This window comes from Micrasema longulum, unplaced genomic scaffold (genome assembly GCF_059751315.1).
Source record: "Micrasema longulum isolate JH-2025_06_02 unplaced genomic scaffold, ASM5975131v1 h1tg001888l, whole genome shotgun sequence".
In the NCBI taxonomy this organism is placed as follows: Eukaryota; Metazoa; Arthropoda; class Insecta; order Trichoptera; family Brachycentridae; genus Micrasema; species Micrasema longulum.
This window is the reverse complement of record NW_028279062.1, coordinates 50,111-73,071: the sequence shown is the minus strand read 5'-3', so window position 1 is coordinate 73,071 and position 22,961 is coordinate 50,111. Positions and strand designations below refer to the sequence as shown.

The 22,961-nt window shown below is 35.3% G+C and overlaps 1 protein-coding gene across 1 annotated transcript in view; it reads right to left on the bottom strand.

The window, feature by feature from the left end:
- Positions 1-17,048, bottom strand: part of LOC148273650 (transferrin-like) — a 37,701-nt gene extending 20,653 nt beyond the window's left edge. Inside the window, exons 1-8 of the mRNA XM_088238406.1 lie at positions 16,692-17,048; positions 13,380-13,470; positions 11,527-11,666; positions 10,145-10,296; positions 8,353-8,491; positions 6,295-6,488; positions 4,960-5,096; positions 3,026-3,195 (exon numbers count right to left, since the gene is read on the bottom strand). Coding sequence (XP_088094532.1) covers positions 3,026-3,195; positions 4,960-5,096; positions 6,295-6,488; positions 8,353-8,491; positions 10,145-10,296; positions 11,527-11,666; positions 13,380-13,470; positions 16,692-16,770 — 1,102 coding nt within the window. The 5' untranslated portion in view covers positions 16,771-17,048. The remainder of the gene's footprint in view (positions 1-3,025; positions 3,196-4,959; positions 5,097-6,294; positions 6,489-8,352; positions 8,492-10,144; positions 10,297-11,526; positions 11,667-13,379; positions 13,471-16,691) is intronic.
- Between the last annotated feature and the right edge of the window lie 5,913 nt (positions 17,049-22,961).

Below are 22,961 nucleotides of genomic sequence, written 5' to 3'. Positions count from 1 at the left end.
ATTTCAAATTAAGTATACCGATTGAATACATAAATTACTCATACTTAAATGATTATTTAAACATCCAAACATTAGAAAACAGACGAAAATTAAATGACTTGCTTTTTTTGTTTAAAATAATAATGTCGATGTTCGATTGTTGTGAACTTATCAATTTGATTAATGTGCGAGTGCCTGGTCGAGTTACCCGATGTAATACTTTGTTCTACTGCGGTCCATCATCGACCAATTACAGCGCGAATTCGCCAGTAATGCGGATGCATGTACTCGCGAACCAATATGCTAACAACATCGATGTCTTTAGCGTGAGTCTTGTAAATTTTAAATATCAATGTATATGTTCCTTATCAAATAGAACTTAATATTCTGTTCATATTGTATTTTATAACATTATGTACCTAGCTGCTTTAAACCTTTAATTGTATTTCTTTAGCTTATTAAAAAAAATAGAAATATATATATATTGCTTTAATTTTTTTAAAACCAACTTAACTTTAAAACACAGTTCTATATTTTACTACAGTATATTATATATTTTTTTTTAAATTTATGTTGTTAATACACTCATCTTTTTATTTTTATACCAACTATACTTCTTAACACTGTTCCTTTATTTTGTTCCTTTATTTTATTTCTTTATATTGTGTTTTTTTTTTAAATCTATGCTGTTTATATACTCATCTTCTTTTTTTATACCAACTTTACTTCTTAACACCGTTCTATCTTTTGTTGCTTTATATTGTATTTTTTAAATTTAATGTTGTTTATATACTTATATTTTGTAAAATTTTCATGTATGTAAAAGCCTTATGGGCGTGAAAAAATAATAAAATAAAAAATAAAAATAAAATAAAACGAGGATGTTTTTGTTGATTGACGTTAGCAGGCGCTACCCAGGGGCGACTTTGTGACGTGAGAAATTATTTAAAAAAAGAGATTTATGGCGTAGCCGAAATATTGTAATTAAAACGAGGATGTTTTTGTTGATTGACGTTAGCAGGCGCTACCCAGGGGCGACTTTGTGACGTGAGAAATTATTAATTTTTTTTTTTTTTTCATTTTACATAGCGTAGCCGAGATAAGAAATTGCGTGGTGTTTGGAAATTTAACCGTGTAGGTAGCCGCCTAGTTACAATATTATTTTTGTATTTGTATAACTCCTGTTTTATAATGTTTATGTATTTATCGCTATAAGAATTAAACTAAAGATAGTTTTTACTTTTAATCGCTATCCGTTTTTTAAATTATGTTTGTAACACTCAGTAATATTTATTTTTCAAGTATTCAATATTATTTTTGCATTTTAATTAATATTGTTAATATAAAGCGTATTTTTATTTATTCGAATTTACTAGACTGTTTTTATTACAAAAAATAAAAATGCATATTTCTCTATGTATTTTTCTGTTATAAACAATTTATTAAAATAATACACATCAAATTTCCATTGTCTGTTGATTTTATTTGCAATCTTCTTTTTTTTCGATGGTTAAAACTCTAGGAAATTCAAAGACAATAAAAACTTTACTGTCATATATTGGCGAGCTCACACGCTATACATAGCCCCATAGTTTTATATTTTACACAATTAGACTTAACTCTAATGGACCAGTGAAGTTTCCATATTATATAATCATTTTATGTAAGGTTATTAATTAAAGTACAAAAAAGAGAAGGAGCCATAAATATAATATATAAAAATAGGAGACATAAATAGAAGGTGTTCAAAAATTTAAATTAAAGTAAAAAAATGAAGAAAATTTGTAAAAGTAATTAAAAGTTAAGAATTAAAATAAAGAATGAAAAACATGCTTAGATGTAAAAATAAAATAAAATAACATTTTTTTTAAAAAGGAAAAAAAAATATTCACATACACATTTTAAGAGATTCAAAGAAACAAACAAAAAACAAAACAAACAAACCATCACGCCGTTTCCCCGTAAGGGTAGGCAGAGAGGATAGAACGCCACAACACTCTATCTTTGCATACAGATCTCGCTTCCTCTACATTCATACATCTTCTCATGCACGCGCGCTGATTATTCCGACTTTTGACATGTCCATCTTTAAGTATTTGTTGGATTTGGTCATGCCATGTCTTTCTCGGTCTTCCTCTATTTCTGCATCCATCAACATTCGCATTGTAAATATTCTTAGCCGTTCTCTCGCTGTCCATTCGTTCTACATGTCCAAACCAGCGCAGAGCTCCTTTCTTGATTTTGTCGATAATGCTTGTCTCAGCCTTACATAATGTACCGATCTCAACATTTGCGCATCTATCGTACATAGTTTTACCACACATTTGCCTGAGAGATCGCATTTCGACAGCATTCAGCCTACTTTCATCCCTGTTTTTTCAAGTCCATACTTAGCTCCCATACATCAGGGATGGGACCAGGACTCCGTTGTGAACTGCCAATTTTGCCTCTTGTGACAAGCATTTATTTGCCAAGGTCGATTTAAGATAATTTTTTTTTTTTTTTTTAATTTAAAATAAAGCTAATAAATCTAGGCGGTAGATAATGCGTTGCTAGCGCGTAATTTACATACTGACTATGACGATACAATATTTTTATATAATGTAATAATGAAAATGAAAGTGGAATTTTACAATCTCAGCACTAGCGCAGACAACATTAAGAATCCAAAGCACATTCATTTGAGAGAAAGAGATATAATCTAATTAGGTCACTGAGCAAGATACACATATAATTTTAATAAGATGAAAACAGCCAGTGATGATGATATGTTGCGGAGGGCACCAACAGCCGTGAGTTTGGCAGAGCCGAACACCGCTCTGGCCCGCAACGCGTAATCCAATGCAACGTCAGCTCGGACAAGTTATTAAACGTCGTGCATCGGAAGAAATCAAAATCAATCCACGTGCACCCATCTATACAATGTTAAAGGTTTAAAAGGAAAAAAAAGTTAAATGAATGTAATAATCCGTAAGGGTTTATTAAAAGAGGCTGATTGCAAAAGAGACGAGAGACCACTGATAGCATTACCATAAACTGTACTTACCAGCGGTGATGTAGGTATTCAGATCCTTGGGTATAGTTTCGTAGGTCATCAAATCTGACGCTTCACGGAACATGATGGCGTCCAGACTCTCCGTCCACGTCCCGGTAGAGTCGTCTCGTCCGGTAGGCATCCATTTGCGGAATCCGTCTAACAGCGGAGCCGCAATGTCCCTGATACAGATATATTATAGTTATTAGAGCGAAAATTTGCTTAGGCGCACTGCGTCTAACCATGCTTCGTGAATGAGAGGTTCAATGAGAGGTTCAATCGCCTAAACTCGGAAAAGCCGAGTGAAGCGTAAAATAATGACTAAGCGCGTACCCATATTTTAATATGCGGTAGTGAGGGGCTCATAGTTTATTGATCGATGACACACAGACGTGCAATCGTTTCACCTGAAATATAGATCAACGATCGGTGAAGCAAGTCATCATTTTAAATTAAATACAACAAATTATATTTTGCAAGACAACAGAAGAGTGCAATCCTGCAGTGCATTCGCGCCATAAAGACATGAAGAACAAAACCTATAAAGAGAGAACAGGGCGCAGTCAATGCCCAGTCAGTCCAACAAGTCAGTGCAAACCAGTCACTCAGTTCCAGCATGAAGTCCAAGTGCGGTCAGTTCGACTCCTCACCGCCGTAACATAATCCAATTTATTGTTCAACAATGTTTTGAGTATGTCCAAATATTTGTAGTAAAAAGCTAGCAGATGGAAGAGTTGGGGAAATTCGGATGTTTAAAATATGGTCAGAATGGTGAATGTTTAATGTGTATTGTATTTATTACATTGCAAATTTGATACAGCACTTGGTTAACGTAGCGCGAGCACAGCGGCGATGATGGGTTAAAGAGACTGCACTTGAACTACATGCTGGAACTGAGTGACTGCGCTGAGCTGAGTCTTCGGACTGGCTGAGCTGACTGATGCTGAACTGAGCTGGGCGTTGACTGCGCTCTGTGGTCTTTTTATAGGCCACATTCCTTTGTTGTTCATTTATCCATGGTAGGGACGATGTTAATGAAATACAAGACGATACTCTCGTCTTTCTGTGCAATACTGTTAGAGTTGCATAATTCGTTGTATTGGATTCTATAGATAACGCTGATTTGCTTCATCAATCGTTGCTATGACAGATCACAAGCCCTGTAAATACCTAGACTTCACGCTTCCCGGTAGCATATTCGTATCTATCCGAAGCATTATCCGTTGGGGATGTTTCGGAATCCACCCAAAGTGACTTCGTAAATAGCATACGCGACGGATGGAGATTTCTGATGCGTTATTCGACAAAAATGAATGTTAAAAAAATAGAAGAAATGAATTAATTAATTTATTTAACTTTTTAAATGGCAATTTCTTCCAACCAACCAATAAAATAGTAGTTTTATTTTTATAATTCAAGTTACAGAACATCAATAGAAAATAAAGATTAAAAAGCTAAAGATATATAAAAATAGAAATGAACGTATTTGTTTATAAATTACCTTAAACTAAAACTATGGAAAAAAGGAAAAAGAGGAAAGAGGAAAGGAGGAGATAGAGGAAATGTGTTTTCGGACATGATTTAAACAGAGATAATGTAGTAACATCTTTGATGGTGGATGGGAGATGATTCCAAAGTGGAGCCGCATGGACCATATGAGTTAGAGAAGAAAGAGGAATTGCGGATGGGTATTAAGAGAGTGCCTTGAGAATTAGAACGAAGAGGTAAACCATGAACTGATAAGCGTTGAAAATTTTCACGCAGGTATATAGGAGCGTTAGGACTATGAAGTACATTGAACAGAAGTGAGAGGGAGTGATAGTCTCTCCGCTGTCTAATTTTGAGGCATTTCAGTTGCCTACGATATTCAGAAATGTAGTCATATTATCTTACAACATCAATAATCATCAAACATCAACATCAATCTTACGACACGAAAGACTTACTTTCTCGCCACAAGCGCGGCCCAGGGCTGCCTGACCCAGGCGCAGGGGGCGCTGGAGGGGGCGAACTTCCCCCCGAGGGGGATCGTCGTGCCGTTTTCGCAAAGCAGCGCGTAGTCGGCAATCTCCGTCACATTATTCTAGAAACAACAACGACGCTCGAGTAATACTCCATACTAAGTCCATGCAAAGGTTGTGATTCTGCCGTGTGTTCGTTGTGAAGAGAATGTGATTCGCACATGCTCATCACATAATATTGCTAAATTCAAATTCAAATAAATTCTTTTTTCCAAAATAACATTACAAATAACATAATATTTAAGGCGTTATATTGGGACAAAATATCAAACCAGGAGTCCTCGAGCAATGGTTCAACATTATTAACTCTTAAAAGACCGTGGTAAATAATCCCTTTGCGCGCAGTAATGTAACATCGTGTCACCAAAAACAAAAGACGGAATATTCTAAAGTTCAGACATTTGAAAAAAAAGGTGGAGACATAACGTTTAATAATTCCTTTTTCATAATTTATAAAAATAAACACATAATTTAGCCCTGTTATAGCAAAAAAAACATCATTTCGCCGCTCATAATTCACTCGCGCGTCCCCCATCACTGTCAACAACCGACTGAATTTGTTTCACACAACACCGGCTACGGCGGTTATAGAACGTCTCTGCCTTCCTTGTTTCGTGTTCTATCTCCGTTCTCTCTCTAATACGGATGTATTGCTGTATTTGCGGACATCATTTTTCGGGTAGTAAGGTTAAATATTTTTTGCATCAAAATCCAGCATAATTATACAAATTTTACTTTCCGAATCTGGTGTGAACCCATCCCTTCTTAGTTGCAAACTATTGGTCCCAATGACGTCACTGCGACCTGTGAAGATACATTATGATGGGTCTCCGTGAATAGTTATCTCCCTCCACGCCCAGGTCTTTAAAGAGCCTGGCTACTGTGTGGAGGACGAGAGGTTACATTTTGCTAAATCTCCACCTCCAAACCCAGAACCGTAAAGTATTGGGCTATTAGGTAGGGGACGAGCTTTTTAACATCCTCAGGATTAACCAGCGGTCCCCCGAGGGTGAGGCTCTTTTTATGATGTAAAGTATCACATTCACATAGAACACATATAGGTGTTTCCTCATCTGCACTGCAGAACCTACATCAAGAACTTTGGGAAAGGTTCATTCTAGCGCGGTGTTTGTTCAATTTGCAGTGCCCCGGGCGGGTTCTAGTGATTACCCTCACTCGACGAGGCTATGCTTTATCAGGTCAAAAGCAAAACTTTGCGAGTACCAATAGGAGGATGCTGAATTTATTAAATCTTTTTACCTTGAAGAAGTCCTGGAAGTGGTTGTAGGCCATGTAGGCTACGGAGCCTTTGCCCATCCTCAGGCACGCCATGGCGGACAGGTGAGGATTGGCGGCGCCGCCGTAGAAGGCCCTCGGCTCGAAGTAGCTATATCCTTCACAGTTTGAAGTCCCATCCATCGTGCACAAGGAACACAGCTTGGGGTATTTCATTTCTGTTAGGACATAAATGATTAAAGGTCAGATATTTTTATTATTTTTTATATATATTTGGACCCCTGTATTTAGTAGCCTAACGTATCGTGTACAAGGCTAAGGTACTTGGAAAAAAATGTTTTTGTTTGTCTTGGAAATGGGATGTTCCATCACTGATTTTGGTTTATTACCTTTATGAGTCCAATCACCATTGTTGCAAAGTCCAAGAACAATGGCGCGTGATAACTACTTTTAACGACAGTGTGGATATCAGTTAAGGATATTCCATCTTTCCTGCATTCTGCTTCAAGATTATGGCGTTGTAAATTTAAAAAAGGGCACAAAAATAAAAGATGTTCGATACTCTGAAGAAATATCATCGCATGGACAATAGTCATCTTTAGAATATTTTGATTTTACCTGTAGAAGAAGCGCGGTAATGATCCTCCCGACGTTTAGCAAAATAAGGGGAAATTCTAAGAAGAAAGGTGTCGTTCTTTTACAAGTGGCGGCTCTTGCTCGTTCACCCGCTCTCTCATTTCCTACGATACCAGCATGTCCTCTTATCCAGCATATTTGAATAATCATCCTTCTGATTTTTAGATGCTTAATTTTACTCTGAATATCTACAATTAATGGATTTACCGACCGATTTACGATTTTTTTAAGGTCAGATATTAGAAACACCGCTTCGTCTCATTCCAACAGAAGACAAATTCCTAATGATTGAACTGTTAATTCTAACATTTTTAACCACAGATAACTGATTCACGAAAAGTTGGACTATTGATCGACATCGATAGGTCTTCCGTTACACTTTTCCATATTCCCTTAAAAAATGCTGTCCATCTTGTTGTGATTCGGTATTTTGACGTCTTGAATCGCGCAAATTGTATATTCAAATGCGGCCCGGAATTTCTAATTCAAAAGAACTGGAGATTTTAAATCTACGAAAACGGGACATGCCATTCAATTGTGACGCCAAGATTCATGACGATGTCCTATTTTCTAAATTTAAACAGTCACAAACGAAGTTCAAAATTTAACTGAATCGTGGAGTGTTGGGGGCGTAGCCAATGCAATGAACCGTTTTCGCGGGAATTGAAAATTATAAATTAAAAATCATTTTTTATGCTACTAATTGGTATAAAAAAATAATTATTTTTACTCGTCAGTATTTCATAGAACCTTTTTAATTCCCGCAAAAACGGTCATTGCATTAGCGTCCCGATTCATGTTAATTTTCAACTTAGTTCCTAACGGTTCAAATTTTTAATAGAACATCTTCACGAATCTTGACGTCACAACTATCAATGCCAAACTTGTCGCGATTTTCTAGTGGCATATTTTTTATAATTAAAAAAAAAGTTATACATGAAAACATTTTTCCACAATATCCATATTGATTTTGAAAATATAATTAATTATTCTAAATCCATTTCATGTTGTGGAGGTCATCACCATCAAGCCGTAAAGTTGGCAGGGCCGAACACAGTTCTGGCCCGCAACGCGCAACCCGACGCAACGTCAACTCGGACAAGTATTTAACGGCGTGCAGCGGAAGAATATGCACATTACATCTTGGCATTTCGTGTCGCCCGTCCACCAGATCCACTGAGTTGACGTTGCGTCGGGTTACGCGTCGCGGGCCAGAACGGTGTTCGGCCCTACCAACTTGGCGGCTTGAGTGCGATGACCTCCAAAATGTATTTTTATCGGTATTCGTAATATGTGATGTTTCCCAACTGTCAAACAAAAATAAATATGAAGCGAAGTGTAAACGCATACAAAAAATCAAAATCCCCAAATGAATCACTCTCTACGGAGTAGAGATTCAGAATAGGGATAAAACCAATTTTAGGGATTTGTATTCGACTGACTCACTGAGTTTTCTGTCTTCTTCAGGGTCTAAGAGCCAGGGTCCCGGGCGGCAGGCCGCCGAGTAGAAGGCGCTCAGAGCCGCGGCCTCATCCTCGGCGGAGGATTTAGAAGTGGCTGAGCACTTTTGCGAACTCGCCACGGTCTAAAAAGGGAAACAGCTTGATGTATAAAAAAACACCAAGGCGGCACTTTTTAAAACAAATCTTTGGCAAAAAGAAATCTTTAAATATACCTAACTAGTGGGCCCGACAGACGTTGTCCTGCCTGAACGTTGGCTTGCCTGCTATTACCTTGGAATAAGACTTTTCATTGATAAGTAGGTACCCAGGTAATTGTTTGTGATTAAATTCCAAAACTAAAAATTTATAATATTCAAATATTGAATTTAAGTAGGTACTTGTTTATGGTTGAATTCCAAAACATAAAATGATTATTTTTTCAAATATGGCATTCTTTTTGCAAACGTTAAACACCGGTCTTCTCACCAACAGAGGGGTGTACTTATGTGGAATACCATTTTTTAAATTGTATCGAATTAATATTATTTTAGTATAACCAAAAATCCAGTAAAAATAAAATAAATGGATAGAAATTATAAGGAATTTAAGGAAATAATCTGATTGAAGTCCACAAAAACAAATGCTGTTTGTAAACATAAAAAAACTTTTTTTATACACAAAAAAAACATCATTTTTCAATTTTTCGTAAAACCCTGGTAGATCGATTAATAAAACATTTTTGCTCCTAACTTATTTTTTACAAATTAGATTGAAGATTTAAATGTCTACAAACACGCACAGCGCAATGATCTACATTTCGCAGAAAATTGCACGTAAATCGGTTAAGCCGTCTAGGAGGAATTCAGTGACATCACACGTACAGAGGAATTATAAATATAAAGATTCTTCTTTACGTGTGATGTCACCGAACTTCTCCTAAACGGCTTAACCGATTTACGTGCGGCTTTCAGCAAAATGTAGATTTTTATGTTTTTTTTGTTGTATAAAATTTTCAATCGAAATCGTAAAAAAAAAGTTAGAAGCATAAATCGTTTTTTCATCGACCTACCATTCGACGAGAATGCATATACAAAAAATGGAAGGATGTGGTTTTTTTGTGTTTGCAAAAACTTTGTATTTCAATGTTTACAAACAACATTAGCTTTTGTGGATCACAATCAGATTTTTTCTTTACATTCCTTAAAAAATTTTCCCAACGATTTCTAGTCGATTTTTTGCGGTACACCGGCTATCATTTCGTACTTAAGTAAGAAAATCAGCAAAACTAAATTTCATAATGAGCATTAAACCTTATTAAATAAGCACCTAAGGGCGTGAGTCGCACTTTAATTTGTAATAAATTTGAAGCATTGTTTTAACGAGCCATTGTTTTTGTCAATATTAGCCAGGCGCTCAACGGAATCAGTTCCGCGGAGTGTAAACTTTTTGCATTTCGGTAGTTTCAAAACGTGTTCGAATTTGTAATGTGATTAAGTTATATCTTTACCAACAAAAAAATAATTTCATCAATATAGATAATTAACAAAATGTTCAGACAGTTATAAACTTCAAACCTCGGTTGAGGGCCAATAGTAGTATGGAATATTTTTTTAAATATTTTTTACGTTCAATGTGATTCATAATGCAACTGTTTATACCCTTTTCACTTTGATATCTGAAAAAAAAAAACATGCATCATCTGCCTACTCTATTGTTAAGAGTATAAAGCATATTATAGCTGTATTAGAAATTTAGTAACAAAATCACCACCGACACATTTATTCATATTTACTAACCGCTTTCTCAAAGTGCTTGAGGACCCTGTTGGACCAGAGCTGTTCCTTGCTCTTCCCATAGCCCGGGTGGCACAGCCCCCCCTTGGACAGTCCCTGGAGGCCCCCTTTGTGGTCCGCCTTCACTACGGCGACAGCCTCGAAGGCGAAGTTTTCTACAACAAAAGTGCAAAGCTGTAACTCAATCAAAATATGAGTTTTTTCCTCAGAGTAATGATGCGTAACCCAGAGAGAAGCCTTATCACTATGTTTCATAGAACGCAAGCGATGTTGGTTTGTCAGTTAGCAACAAATTGGTGGCTATTTTGTTTTATTTTACAACATAAACATTATGGTTCGATCAGATGCTTTTGTAGCTGTGCTTGGCTTTATTTGTAAATAACTTGGATATATACGTTGTAATAAATTAAAATCTACTATGGTGAATTGCAGTATGTTTGGTTGCAGCAGTAGGAGCGTCAAAGCTGTTAAAGGAGTCAGTTTTCACAGGTAATTGATTCCTAATATTTTCCCATGATTTACATTGATTTTTGTCATTTATTGTCCCGACACGTGTATTTTGTTGCTTAAAAACTTTCCTTATATCAACATATTTATTGTTGATAATGATAGTTGATTACGGGCAATAAGTCGGGGCCGCGCACTAGGCATCCATATAAAATTAAGTCTTTATCGAGTAGAGGTCGATTAAAATTTTACTCGAAATTAGCAATGTTAACCTTGAAATCGCATCTTAAATGACGTGTCCAAATTTTAGGCTGCCGTTTCGGAGATGTGACGGACAAACAGACAAACTCAACACAGGACTTTGGTTCCACGGAGTTGGGATTTATGTCTCAATAAATGTAACATAAGTATATTGTGAATAAAATGAATAAATAAATAAAAAAATAAACACACACATGTATTTTCAGTTTTATAAAATAAATATAGGCGAATTATAGAAAAATAAATTGGAATAACCCTACTCAGGTACATATTTAAAAGTATTTATAATGCAAATTAATATCCATTTGGAAATTCTGGACCTGAGTTTTGCTGCGAACTGTTGCTAACTTAATACCCAATAGTCATAGAATGGTTTTCCTACGTTTGGGCTCCTCTCTAGGTTACGCATTATTATTCTGAGGTTTTTTCGTGTAAATCTTTATTTTTATAAAATAGGAAAATACTCGAGTTCTTATTATTTGCAGAAACATTTAAATTTTCAGAAAAAAATTGAAATCGAGTTGTGGAAGAGTGGGAACAACAATTTGCAACTCCGCGCCGGTTAAATCACAAGAACGGACGGGTTAAGAGTGAATAGTAAATTCGCATAAATTTTTCCTGTTCTTCAAAAGAGTACCAACTAGGAGCGGACACTGAATAGCGAACACCAAACTCACGGTAAGTTCTGTCCTGGTGCCTGACGCTGGCCAGCACGCTATACTTCTCCGGCTGGGCGGCCGCGGCCAGGAGAGCCTCCTCCGCAGTCAGCACCACGAAGTCAGCCTCCTGCTTCTCCATCTTCAGCAAGCAATTGACCCTAGGAACACATTCGCAAAAATTTAATAAATAAACTAACACCACTTTCGAACAAAGGGATTTTGAGTATTATTTAATTAAAATCTTGAACGTACTTCCACTATCTATTAAAACAATTAGTAACGAGAAAATGTTTAAAAAGGCTATAAAAAACCGGATAGTGGAGCTAGGTAGAAGTAAAATAGATTGTCTCATTCGCCCAAACCAATATTGAATCAACTGCTCCACAATTGTATAGCTTATGTTAGGTTTTTGTTATTTTCATTGTGCGTTTTGTAATATAAATAATATAGATGTCGGCACGGGTAACCATCACTCTGCATCACGCCTCTATGTTATGTCTTTTGACACTTAAAAAGGGGCAATGTATCAAAATGTGGAAAGCATCTTGATGTATTTTGACATCAGGTGAACAGATTATAATGGCGTTTGAACTTTTGGGCCGCAATAATAAACGCTCCCTTTATCGTTACATATCGAGACGGTATCTATAACTTTTCTACTGTTTCTACATTCTTCAGCATGACGAATTCTGATCTACCGACATGTCGATAAGTGTTTTCATTACGTCATCTTAGACGTCATATGATCGAATTCAAACAATAGGTTACGCTGAAACTTTACTCCGCGTTCAATGCTAAATAAAAAGTATTTTTCTTTCGTAAATCGGTTTGTGGTCCCGTGCCTAGCATCCAGGGCTGGTATTCCGAACGCGTTTACAGCGCGCTATAACGCGTATTTAGTACGTAAAAACGCGCTATACCGCGCTATAATTTCGTTTGGAATACCAGCCCAGGACTCGGATAAAATACTTATAGTCCATAAAATATAGCTTAATTAGAATGACAGTTGTCAAACAAATGTCATTAGCGATGGAAATTATAGATCACTGATCAAATCAATTTTATCAGTTATTTCATGCAATCATGAAACTCTGTTTCCAAAAATTGATATAAAAAACGCAAAAACAAGCCTATTATATTGTGTTTAAGACAATTATTCACCAAAAAATAAGACATTTATACTTTTTTCATGAACAACTTAAAAATGATTATTTTTTTATTCGATCAATTGACATTGATCAATTTGTCCATCTCTAACGTTTTTGAAAATGATGTAACCTTGTAAGAACGTCGTTAATAATGAGGTTTATTTTAGGTTTTTTCAGTTTTAAAGCTGATTATATATATTTATGTTGATTTATGTGTCAAGTATTGTATTAAAAAAATAAATTAACACGCCAGATACAAATGATTTTTCGTGTGTCAATATAAATTACTCCTTTGACGTTACTACAAAGTCATGTCGTCACTTTTTCTGACAAATGTCATTCTAAGAAAGCTATGTTTAAGGACTTTAGTTTTGAGAATAGATGTTTCCGAAGAATCTCGGATGTGCGGTGGTTTGATATTGTGAGGAATGGAGTAATAAGAGAACGGACGCAGCAGATAACTGCAATCAAGCGGAGGTGATCCTGTCGGATGGATCATATACTGCTGATGCCTCTCGAGAGCCTTAACCACGCTTGCCTATAGGTTATCAGGTTCTCGACGTCCTGAACGTTCGCCGCTGACTGTCCGTCGGCAGATTACACCAGGACTACGGACGCGAACCTGACTTGGGAGGGTGCGCAGGAGCCGGGAGCCGACAGAGATGCCCGGAGGCTCTCTGTGGACACCGCATTCGGACACGGAACGATGATGATCAGACTCACGTATCGGACACGGTGACGCACTCCACGGGACTGTCTCCCGTCTCCACAGCTTGGCATAGTTCAGCGTAGCTGGGGCTTGAGCACACCCTATCTGAAAACAACGAAATCAAATATTTATGTAACTATGGAGCATAGAGTTAAGAATAGTCCAGAAGGAGCGTAGAATAATATTTGAATACATCGGACTGTGTCCAATAATTCCCCCACTATGCCTCACTTTCACCGCGCGCATTCGTGATGCCGCCGCGTAATGTTGCACGATGGGAAAAAATATAATTATAACATAAATGTAAGTAAAAAAAAATATTTGTTAATTTCTCTAAAATTTGAATGTGCACGCGGAAACATTGATTGACACAACAGACTAGATAAGTAAAGGGTCATTTAATAAGAGTAATTTAATTATTTAAGTTCATATAATATTTTAAGTTCAAAGTTCATCTTTGAACTTAAAATATAAAACAAATTTTATTTTACATAAAACGGATATTTTTATATCGTGTTAAATAATATTTGACGTTTTAAAAATAATGTCGGTCCACGATAGAGTTGTTTTAGCGAGAATCCAATTTTCATTAATTCTCTCATTATATGAGAAAAGTAGGGTAAAAAAAATTACTACCCTGGCAACACTAACGAAATGTTCATTTTGTTTCTTCGACAATTTGACGGATGGAAAAATAATTCAATTTTTAGGTAATGCATTTGTTAAATACACATTCATTTGCTAATTACAGATGAAATGTAATTGCATCCTGTTTCTTTAGGATCCTAGCATTCAACACTTTAAAAGGACACAACACGGCATAGTTGAATTCAAATCAGGAGTAGCGTACTGAGCGACGTCTACAAAGAAACTAATGGGTCAAAACGTAAACCTACTCATTTATGAGTAGTTTAGTCGCCTTCTGTTTGATGTGCGTATGCGGTTTCTGGACTATTCTTAATTCTATGCTATGGAGTAATATCAGGGTTTAAAAATATCATAATGTATATGCAATTATTAAAATCTATATTCAAATGGTTGTCCTCGATGGACCGATTTACGTACGGTTTTCAGATAAATGTACATCTCTGTCAATGCCTCGAGAAGGTTTATAGCTCATAAAATCTTCAATTTATAAAAAAATGTATATAAATTATACGAATTTAAGGAAATAATCTAATTGAGATCCACAAAAAACAAATTCTGTTTGTAAACATTCAAAAACATTTTTTTACACACAAAAAAACAACATCTTTCAATTTTTCGTAAAACCCTGGCAGATCGATGAATAAAACATTTGTGTTTCTTTCTTATTTTTTACATATTGGCTTGAAGATTTTAATATCTACGAACACGCACAGCGCAAATATCTACATTTCGCAGAAAATCGCACGTAATTCGGTCAAGCCATTTAAAAGGAATTCAGTGACATCACACGTACAGAGGAATTATATATATAAAAATATACCGTTTACATACGCATAAGGGCGCACATATTGCCTTAAGGCAATTTCTTCTTACCTACCCAAACCGTTCAATTTTAGAAAATCAGTGGTATAGGAGTATGAACATATTGTTGGTTAATTAAAAAAAATATTTTTTTTAGTAGTAAAAATTGACTTAACATCTACACTATACTATGAAGGGAAGAGGTGGTAGGAAAAAGGAGAAACTTAAATATTCAGGAAGTGATATTTTATACGCGATTTAAAAAAATAATATTTACAATTTTAAAAAACCCGTTAGGGTTACATTAGAAATTTAATATCGTCTAGTCATTTTATGTCTCGTCTAGTCTAGTTAGTTCAGTCATCACGTGCTTATTCAGATTGATTTTAAATTTGTCTCCAGTAAAAGTTTTCAAGTAGTAAGGTAAGTCGTTGTAGTGTTTAAGTCCATTATGTAGTATTTTTGACTGTGCTGTGTTTGTCTTTGCTTTTTCAATATGATAGTGTTGTTGTTGTCTGGTGTTATATTTGTGTATGTCAGCATTTTTGGCTAATATTATGTCGTCGTCTTGTATGTTTCCCGGTGTTATTTTGTGCACAATTTTTAAGGTCTCAATTTTAGTCAAGTAGTTTATGTCAAACTGGTGTGTTTTTTTGTACAGTTCAGTCGTAGAGGTCAGGTGGGGTAGGAAAAGAGGGTAGGGTTTAAATGTAAATAAAGAAAAGCCGTCTCTGACATAAGGTTATGAGATTTTTTCGTCTGGAAAATCCAATCATATACGACTACTCACTGAAAGATGAAATATTATCATCTGTGTCTAGTATACGAGATTTGGTTATTATACTTGACACTAAACTTTCTTTTAAAATTCATATTGAACATGTCATCAATGAATCCTTAAAACTCCTTGGATTTATTAGAAGCACAGCTGACTTCAAAAATATCAATACCCTTAAAGCTCTCCTCTGTTCCCTAGTTCGCCCGCACCTAGACTATTCCTCTGTTATCTGGTCTCCGTATTATGATGTTCACATCAAGAATATTGAATCAGTTCAACGTCGATTTTGAAGAAAGATAGGCTGGAGGTTGGGCCCATCCGGAAACCAATATACGTATAATGAGCTAGAAACTAGCTTAAATATAATTTCTCTTCAAGACCTCTGATGCGCCTGAACTACTGAGCTCGATAAAAATTAAAATATCCCAACTAGAAACCTCAGACAAAACTTACTCTTTCATACCGATAGCCATAGAACTAACTATGGTTTCCATTCCCCTATGCCCAGAATTCTCCGGTCTGCCAACAAACATACCAGTCTTGATTTTTTTGATAACAAGTTGTCTTTTTTCAAACGATCACTGAATCAAATTCAATTATAAACACCTCTCTCCCGCTTCCACTTCCACCGAGTCTACTATATACCATTGTCTTTCTACTATCCTTTATAATAATTTTCTACGTATAAATGTGTCCTTAAAAATGCCCATTGGGCGTATATATAAATAAGTTGGTAGATTATTCCATAATCGAGCAGCTACTACTGTGAAAGAGAAGGCAAATAAATTAAAGCGGAGAATGAGTATTGAAAGGGTCTCTCGTTACTATAACGAAGAGTTAGCCCGTGCTGTGATAGAGGTTGGAAAAGCTCTCTCAGATAAACTTTTTGTAGATTTAGTAGATTGGCTGTGGGTAGATTATGGGGCATCCCTGAGAATCTCCCATTTCTTAGCCCTGAGTAGATAATCTGAAATTCCTACTGTCGTGTCAGGTGACATTCATTACACCAACCAATACTATTTCTCTTTCTTCATCAATACTATTTTTCTTTCTTCATTCAGAAATGCAGTGCCCTAAAACTGTTTTAAAAAATACTTACAAACTGATGATTGTCCGTTCGCGCCATCGCAAAACAGAACAAAAAATATCGACGCAATGCACGCTTTTAAATAACCCATTTTTGAATCGACAAAAAAACGTTTAGTTCATAAAATCACGCAAACATTACAGCGCGGGCCACGCCCAAAAACCAAACGATCGCGAATTAGACGAAAACGTGGAAAAAAAACAATTGAACGTCGAAACGCGGCGCCGAATTGAAACTTCTGCACGAGTTGCGAATTCAAAATGGTGGTTTTTGAATTTGAACGGGGCGCGTTCTGACGTCCGGTGATTTCCAAAACGGCAGACTTTGTACGGGAGTCGTGGAGGGCCGTTATCTGGTCTATTTCGCGCTATCTTATCTGCGTCGATAAGGACGTGTTTGAGGCGTCACATCTGAGAAGCGCGCTATCTTATATCGATCAATCCGCACCCCGCGGGCGGCGCGGGGCAGATCGATGCAATTTTTAAATATTTTTTTATTATTGTTATATTTTTTGTTGTATTTTTTTATTATTTTTTATTATTTTATTATTTGGTCTCCATTCTGCAGGACTCATATTGACCATATCGAGTCTGTCCAACACCGTTTTCGAAGAAAAGTGGCATGGTTGCTCGGATTACAAAGGGGTAATTATTCCAATTTTGAAATAGAGCAATCTCTTAATCTGTCTTCATTGGAGAGACGTAGAACTGAGATGGACCTTATATGCATTTTCAAAATACTTAATGCTTTAAGTGATGTCCCATCTCTGTTGCAATCAATTTCTTTTCATGTTCCCAACCGTGTCACCAGAAGTCAAAATCTGCTATTTATAAAATCTTCTAAGGGCAACTTTGGTTTGTATGCCCCAATGTCCAGAATTTATCACCCGACTTGGATTTTTTTGTTTGTTGATAGTTTGGAATCAATTCGCAGAGTCTGAGGGGTTAATGGTGGCTGTTAGATGGCCAACACATCTTTAAATTTAAATTGTTTGTATATATTTTTAGTTTTTTACTGATTTAATATTTAAGATCCTCATGACTTTTTAATTTGTTTTAACTATGTATTTTTTTCTTTATTACATCTTTTACTTTATTTTTTAATGTGTTTTTTTTCTCTTTCAACTCGGTATTTCGCTGTTTTTTTTTCTTTCTTTAAATATGCTTTTTGCTATACACGTACATAATTTTTTTTATTTTGACAAGTCATAAGCCCTGTAAATGCCTAGACGTCCATGTACCCTTCTCAAAAATGTTTTCCCTCTATTGAAATAAATTTAAATTATGAATAACTCCCTAGGGAGGAAATCCAACCAGTCTGCAAGCATTTGGACATACTCAAACATTGTAGGTTTTTGTTGTTTTTTTTTAGTTTTAAAGCTGCTTTTATATGTTTATGTTAGTTTATATGTCAAGCATTGTATAAAAAAAATAAATTAACATCCCAAATACGAATAATTTTTCGTGTGTCAATATAAATCACTCCTTAGACGTTACTACAAAGTTATATCGTTACTTTCTTTAAATATGCTTTTTGCTATACACGTACATAATTTTTTTTATTTTGACTTTAAATTTATTTCTGACCATGTATTCTGTTCTTATTCCGCATTCGACTGAGTTTCAAAATATTTTTATAGACATATTTATATATTTTAATGGTTTTTACTATGTTTTCACTGCATTCATTACTTTGTTTTTATTATGTTTTTGCTACGTTTTTTTAAACTACATTTTTACAATGTTTTTTCTACGTTTTTATTTTGTTTTTACTACAATTTTACTTTTTTTTTCACTTTGTCCTGTATCTTTATAACTGTTTCTATATATTGATTACTGTTTTCTATATTTTTTTGACTGTCTTAGAACGGGGTAAATAATCCTAGTTAGACAGTCAAAGCAACTTTGCATAAATGATAATTTTGTGTATGTAATATAATGATAATTAAATTATTTTTTTTTAAATTGATATGTTTTCAATTAAATTGAATTAAAAATTTTAGGCCTATAAAATATGCATGTCTCTGTGCTAGCTTCGTTTTACAATGCGGTATTTCTAACACACGATTCCTTCTTTGACTTATTCTATTTAAATTGCTTGTAAATAAATTTTGGTTCTTAAATATATATTTAAACATTGAAAACAATATATTTGTCTAATTTCCAAAAGTTTGGCTTCTCGTAAGAATTGGAAAGAGGAAAAAGTGAGATTTTTGTGAAGCATGAAGCAAATTTTTTTCAGTTTATAATGGTTTAATATGGTTGTTAAAAGCTCCCCCCCATCCAATTATTCCATAGGAAAGCGATGGAAATAATAAAATCGTAACGAAAATAAAAAAATCGTTAATCCAACCAAGGGTTTATCGATACAATTATAAATATTGAAAAAAAAATACTTTCATTATTGGTGTATCGCTGTGCCCCACTCCGCCCTACCAAATTAGCACCAGGTAAATGCGTAATTATTACTATTAGCAATTTAAATGAAATGAATTATCAAACTATGAAACGACCTGCGAGGCGTGACAAGCAAACGCGCCGACCACTAGACCAGGACGCAGACTATCCGTGCTGGTTTTTTTTAAATGTTTAATGTTCAAATAAATGCAATGCGATACAAAAAAGCCATTTGCGAATGAATGTTGGTGAAATGCAAGCAATGGTTTTTGAAAGGGATGAATTAACATCATCATTCCATGCCCGCTCCCTAGTTGGAGCATATGGTGTCCACAAAGAGCCTCCTCCCTCATTCTAATCAAGCTATATTTTAACCTGTTTTAAGGCAGACATTTTTATGCAAAATAAACAACAACATGACAACCTACTAGTTCATTTATTATACAGTTAAACTAACTAACTAACCATCACGCCATTTCCCCAGAGGGGTAGGCAGAGAGGATAGAACGCCACACCACTCTGTCCTGGCACACTTCCTTTGCTTCCTTCACATTCATACATCTTCTCATGCACGCACGTCGATTATTCCGACTTTTCACATGACCACTTTCAAGAATTTGTTGTACTTGATCATGCCATGTCTTTCTCGGCCTTCCTCGACTTCTACAACCAGACACATTCGCATCATAAATCTTTTTAGCCGTTCTTTCATCATTCATTCGCTCCACATGACCGAACCATCGCAAAAGACCTTTCTTAATTTTGTCGATAATGCTTAACTCAGTTTTGCATTCTGCTCTAATTTCGACATTAGGGCACCTATCATACATTGTTTTTCCGCACATTCGCCTGAGGGATCGCATTTCAACAGCATTCAGTCTACTTTCGTCCCTTTTTTTCCAACTCCATGCTTCGCTTCCATACATTATAATTTATACCATTTAATATTTAAGAGTTTTTTGAGTAAATTTTCCGATTTTTCTCAACCTAAACCCAGAAACCATTTTTTACAAATTTATTCATTTAAATTTGGGTCAAGGTTTTGCAATCTTTGGGTCACATATTAAATATTTTGGGGCCCAGAAACCAGTAGCTCAATCACAAATAACTATCGACGTGCTTAAAAACATGCTAAGCATTTGAGCGATCACAACGAACAATAATGAACATGCTTAAGCTATCGCAGTCATAAGTCAACGCTCGTGTCGGTTAGTTTTTTGTATTCCTCGTAAATAAATACGGTTCACTGGCGAAAAATCGGCGTTTACTATAAAAAATAATATAATATGTTGCATTTGCAAAATAGTAAGGAGTATTTATTTATTTAACTTTTTGTACATAATGTTATTTGTACATTGGCGGGCTTATTGCCAAATGGCAATTTCTTCCAACCAACCAATAAAATAAAAGTTTTATTTTTATAATTCAAGTTACAGAACATATTCAATAGAAAAAAAAAAGATTAAAAAGTGAAAAATATATAAAAATAGAAATAAACGTATTTGTTTATAAATTACCTTAAATCAAAACTATTACTCAATGGGAAAAAGGAAAAAAGCGGAAAGAGGAAAAAGGAAAGGAGGAGAGATTAAGGAAGAGAGAGGAGATGTTTCTTCAGACGTGATTTAAACAGAGATAATGTAGTAACATCTTTGATGGTGGATGGGAGATGATTCCACAGTGGAGCCGCATGGACACTATATGAGTTAGAGAAGAAAGAGGAATTGTGTATGGGTATTAAGAGAGTGCCTTGAGAATGAGAACGAAGAGGTAAACCATGAACTGATAAGCGTTGAAATTTATATACAGTATCTAATACAAAAAAGTGAAAATGTAATTACAATTACTATGGCGACTGCTTTTCTCGACATTTGGCTCGCCAGCCGCCGGCTAAATGCAATGATAAAAAAATAAATTTAGTTATTATGTTTTTTCCATCTATTTTACTATTTTCTTGAGTGTACGTATCGAGACATAAGAGGAACCGGCTTTGTAATCGCTCGGTAGTTATCTATCGAGATTTATATACAGACTATCGCTAAGCATACCATCTTGGTAATTGTCAAAAGTCATATAAAAAAAACACAATAAAATTTTTGAGCATTTTTTTATTGAATTGGGATTTATTGGAGTTTATAATGGCTTTGAAGTGGGCACGTTTATATTTATGTTTATTGTTATATTTATTGTTATATTTTTGTTTATATTTATGTTCATGTTTATATGTTTATATGGTAGAATTGGCTCTGCACGTTATTGCCATTTTACTGGAATAAAAATTAAAAAAAAAAAAAAATGAATATCGTTATAATAAATAAATAAAAATAGCAGTTTTGGAATATTTTCCATATTTACACCGGCGAAATTCAAATATGTGATTGCCCGGCAGGATTATACGTCGCTAAACGTAAATATTTTGTCATTTAATATTCGATGTTCGCGGATGTTCCACTGTGATCTCGAATACGATAAACAACCATGGTAAGAAATTGTTATCACGTCGCTTATTAGCACGTCGATAGTTATTTGTGATTGAAAAACTAAATATTCACATTTTTTATGTTCAAAGCATGAACTTTGTGGTGGTTTAATTAATGTTAATATATATTGTCGGCCCCGTGGTGTAATGGTCAGCGCGTTAGCCTGCCATGCAAGAAGTCTCGGGTTCGATTCCCGACATGGTTGACATGAAATATTCATTTAAAAGGGTGTTTTCACACTAGAATATTTCATAGCCCCTGAAGCGTAAGACTGATCATCTCACCTTCATGTAACAAAAATGATCAAGATACGCCGCGATCGGTGTACCAATACAGTGCCCTATGCACCATTGGGTGCGGAAAGAGACCGATGATGATGATATATTAGAATCGTCTACCGGTTTCAAGACGTACCCGTCTCTTCGTCAGGACACTCGCTACACCAACACGCAAATACTAAATGCACTAATTTTACCGCCCGTAAAAATGTTTTTTAAAACACAATTTCCATAGTACTGAATTTCTTCATTGCAAAATTGCTACTCAGATTTTGAAACTGAATTTAGCATGGAAATTCGCAAAATAATTTCACACGTTACGTTGAATTATTTCGCAGACTAATTCAGTGAAGCGGAAATAATATTAATTTTTATTATCTAGTGATGATTAAGTTCCCTGTAGGGATTATTTCTTCTGGGAAATAAATGACTGTGTGCACAGAATTTAATTCTATGACTGTGTATTACTCATATTGATATGCTTATCCAAACCACGTACCGTAAAAGCACACAAGTTATTTGTCAGTTTCCACACAGTTTTCAACTTCAATTGACTATATCTTTTTATATTAACACTTGTATCTTGGAGCCGTGTAAACACGTGATTATATAACCATGCGTTGTGTCCCGGTCCCGTGTTTTCACGTGGTTTACCAGCTGTCTAAAAATGTGCATTTTATTGACATCTACTGACTTTTATTAGTATTCTTTTGCTGCTGGTAAACCACGTGAAAACACGGGACCGGGACACAACGCATGCTCATTAATTTCACGTGTTTACGCGGCTCCGGGATACAAAGCACAAAAAAAGAAGTGACGCCTGTATATGTTCGAACATTGCAATGCACAATGTGGCTCTCCATAAAGGCCAATGTTGGCAAAACTCTCATACAAAAATGACTTATTTAATTTTTATTTATATCACTACAGAGATGGGTAGAATTTTTGTTTCAAGATTATGGATATTCGAGCGTTTACAGGGCTTATGACCTGTCATAGGTTGGGTTCAAGTGGCCACTTTTATGTAGATACTACAACATTCCCCATTCCGCTTATTAGCGAATATCCATATCGGTGACATTTTTGGTTTTTGTACATATGTCATGAAACAAGGAAAGCTTTCGCTAG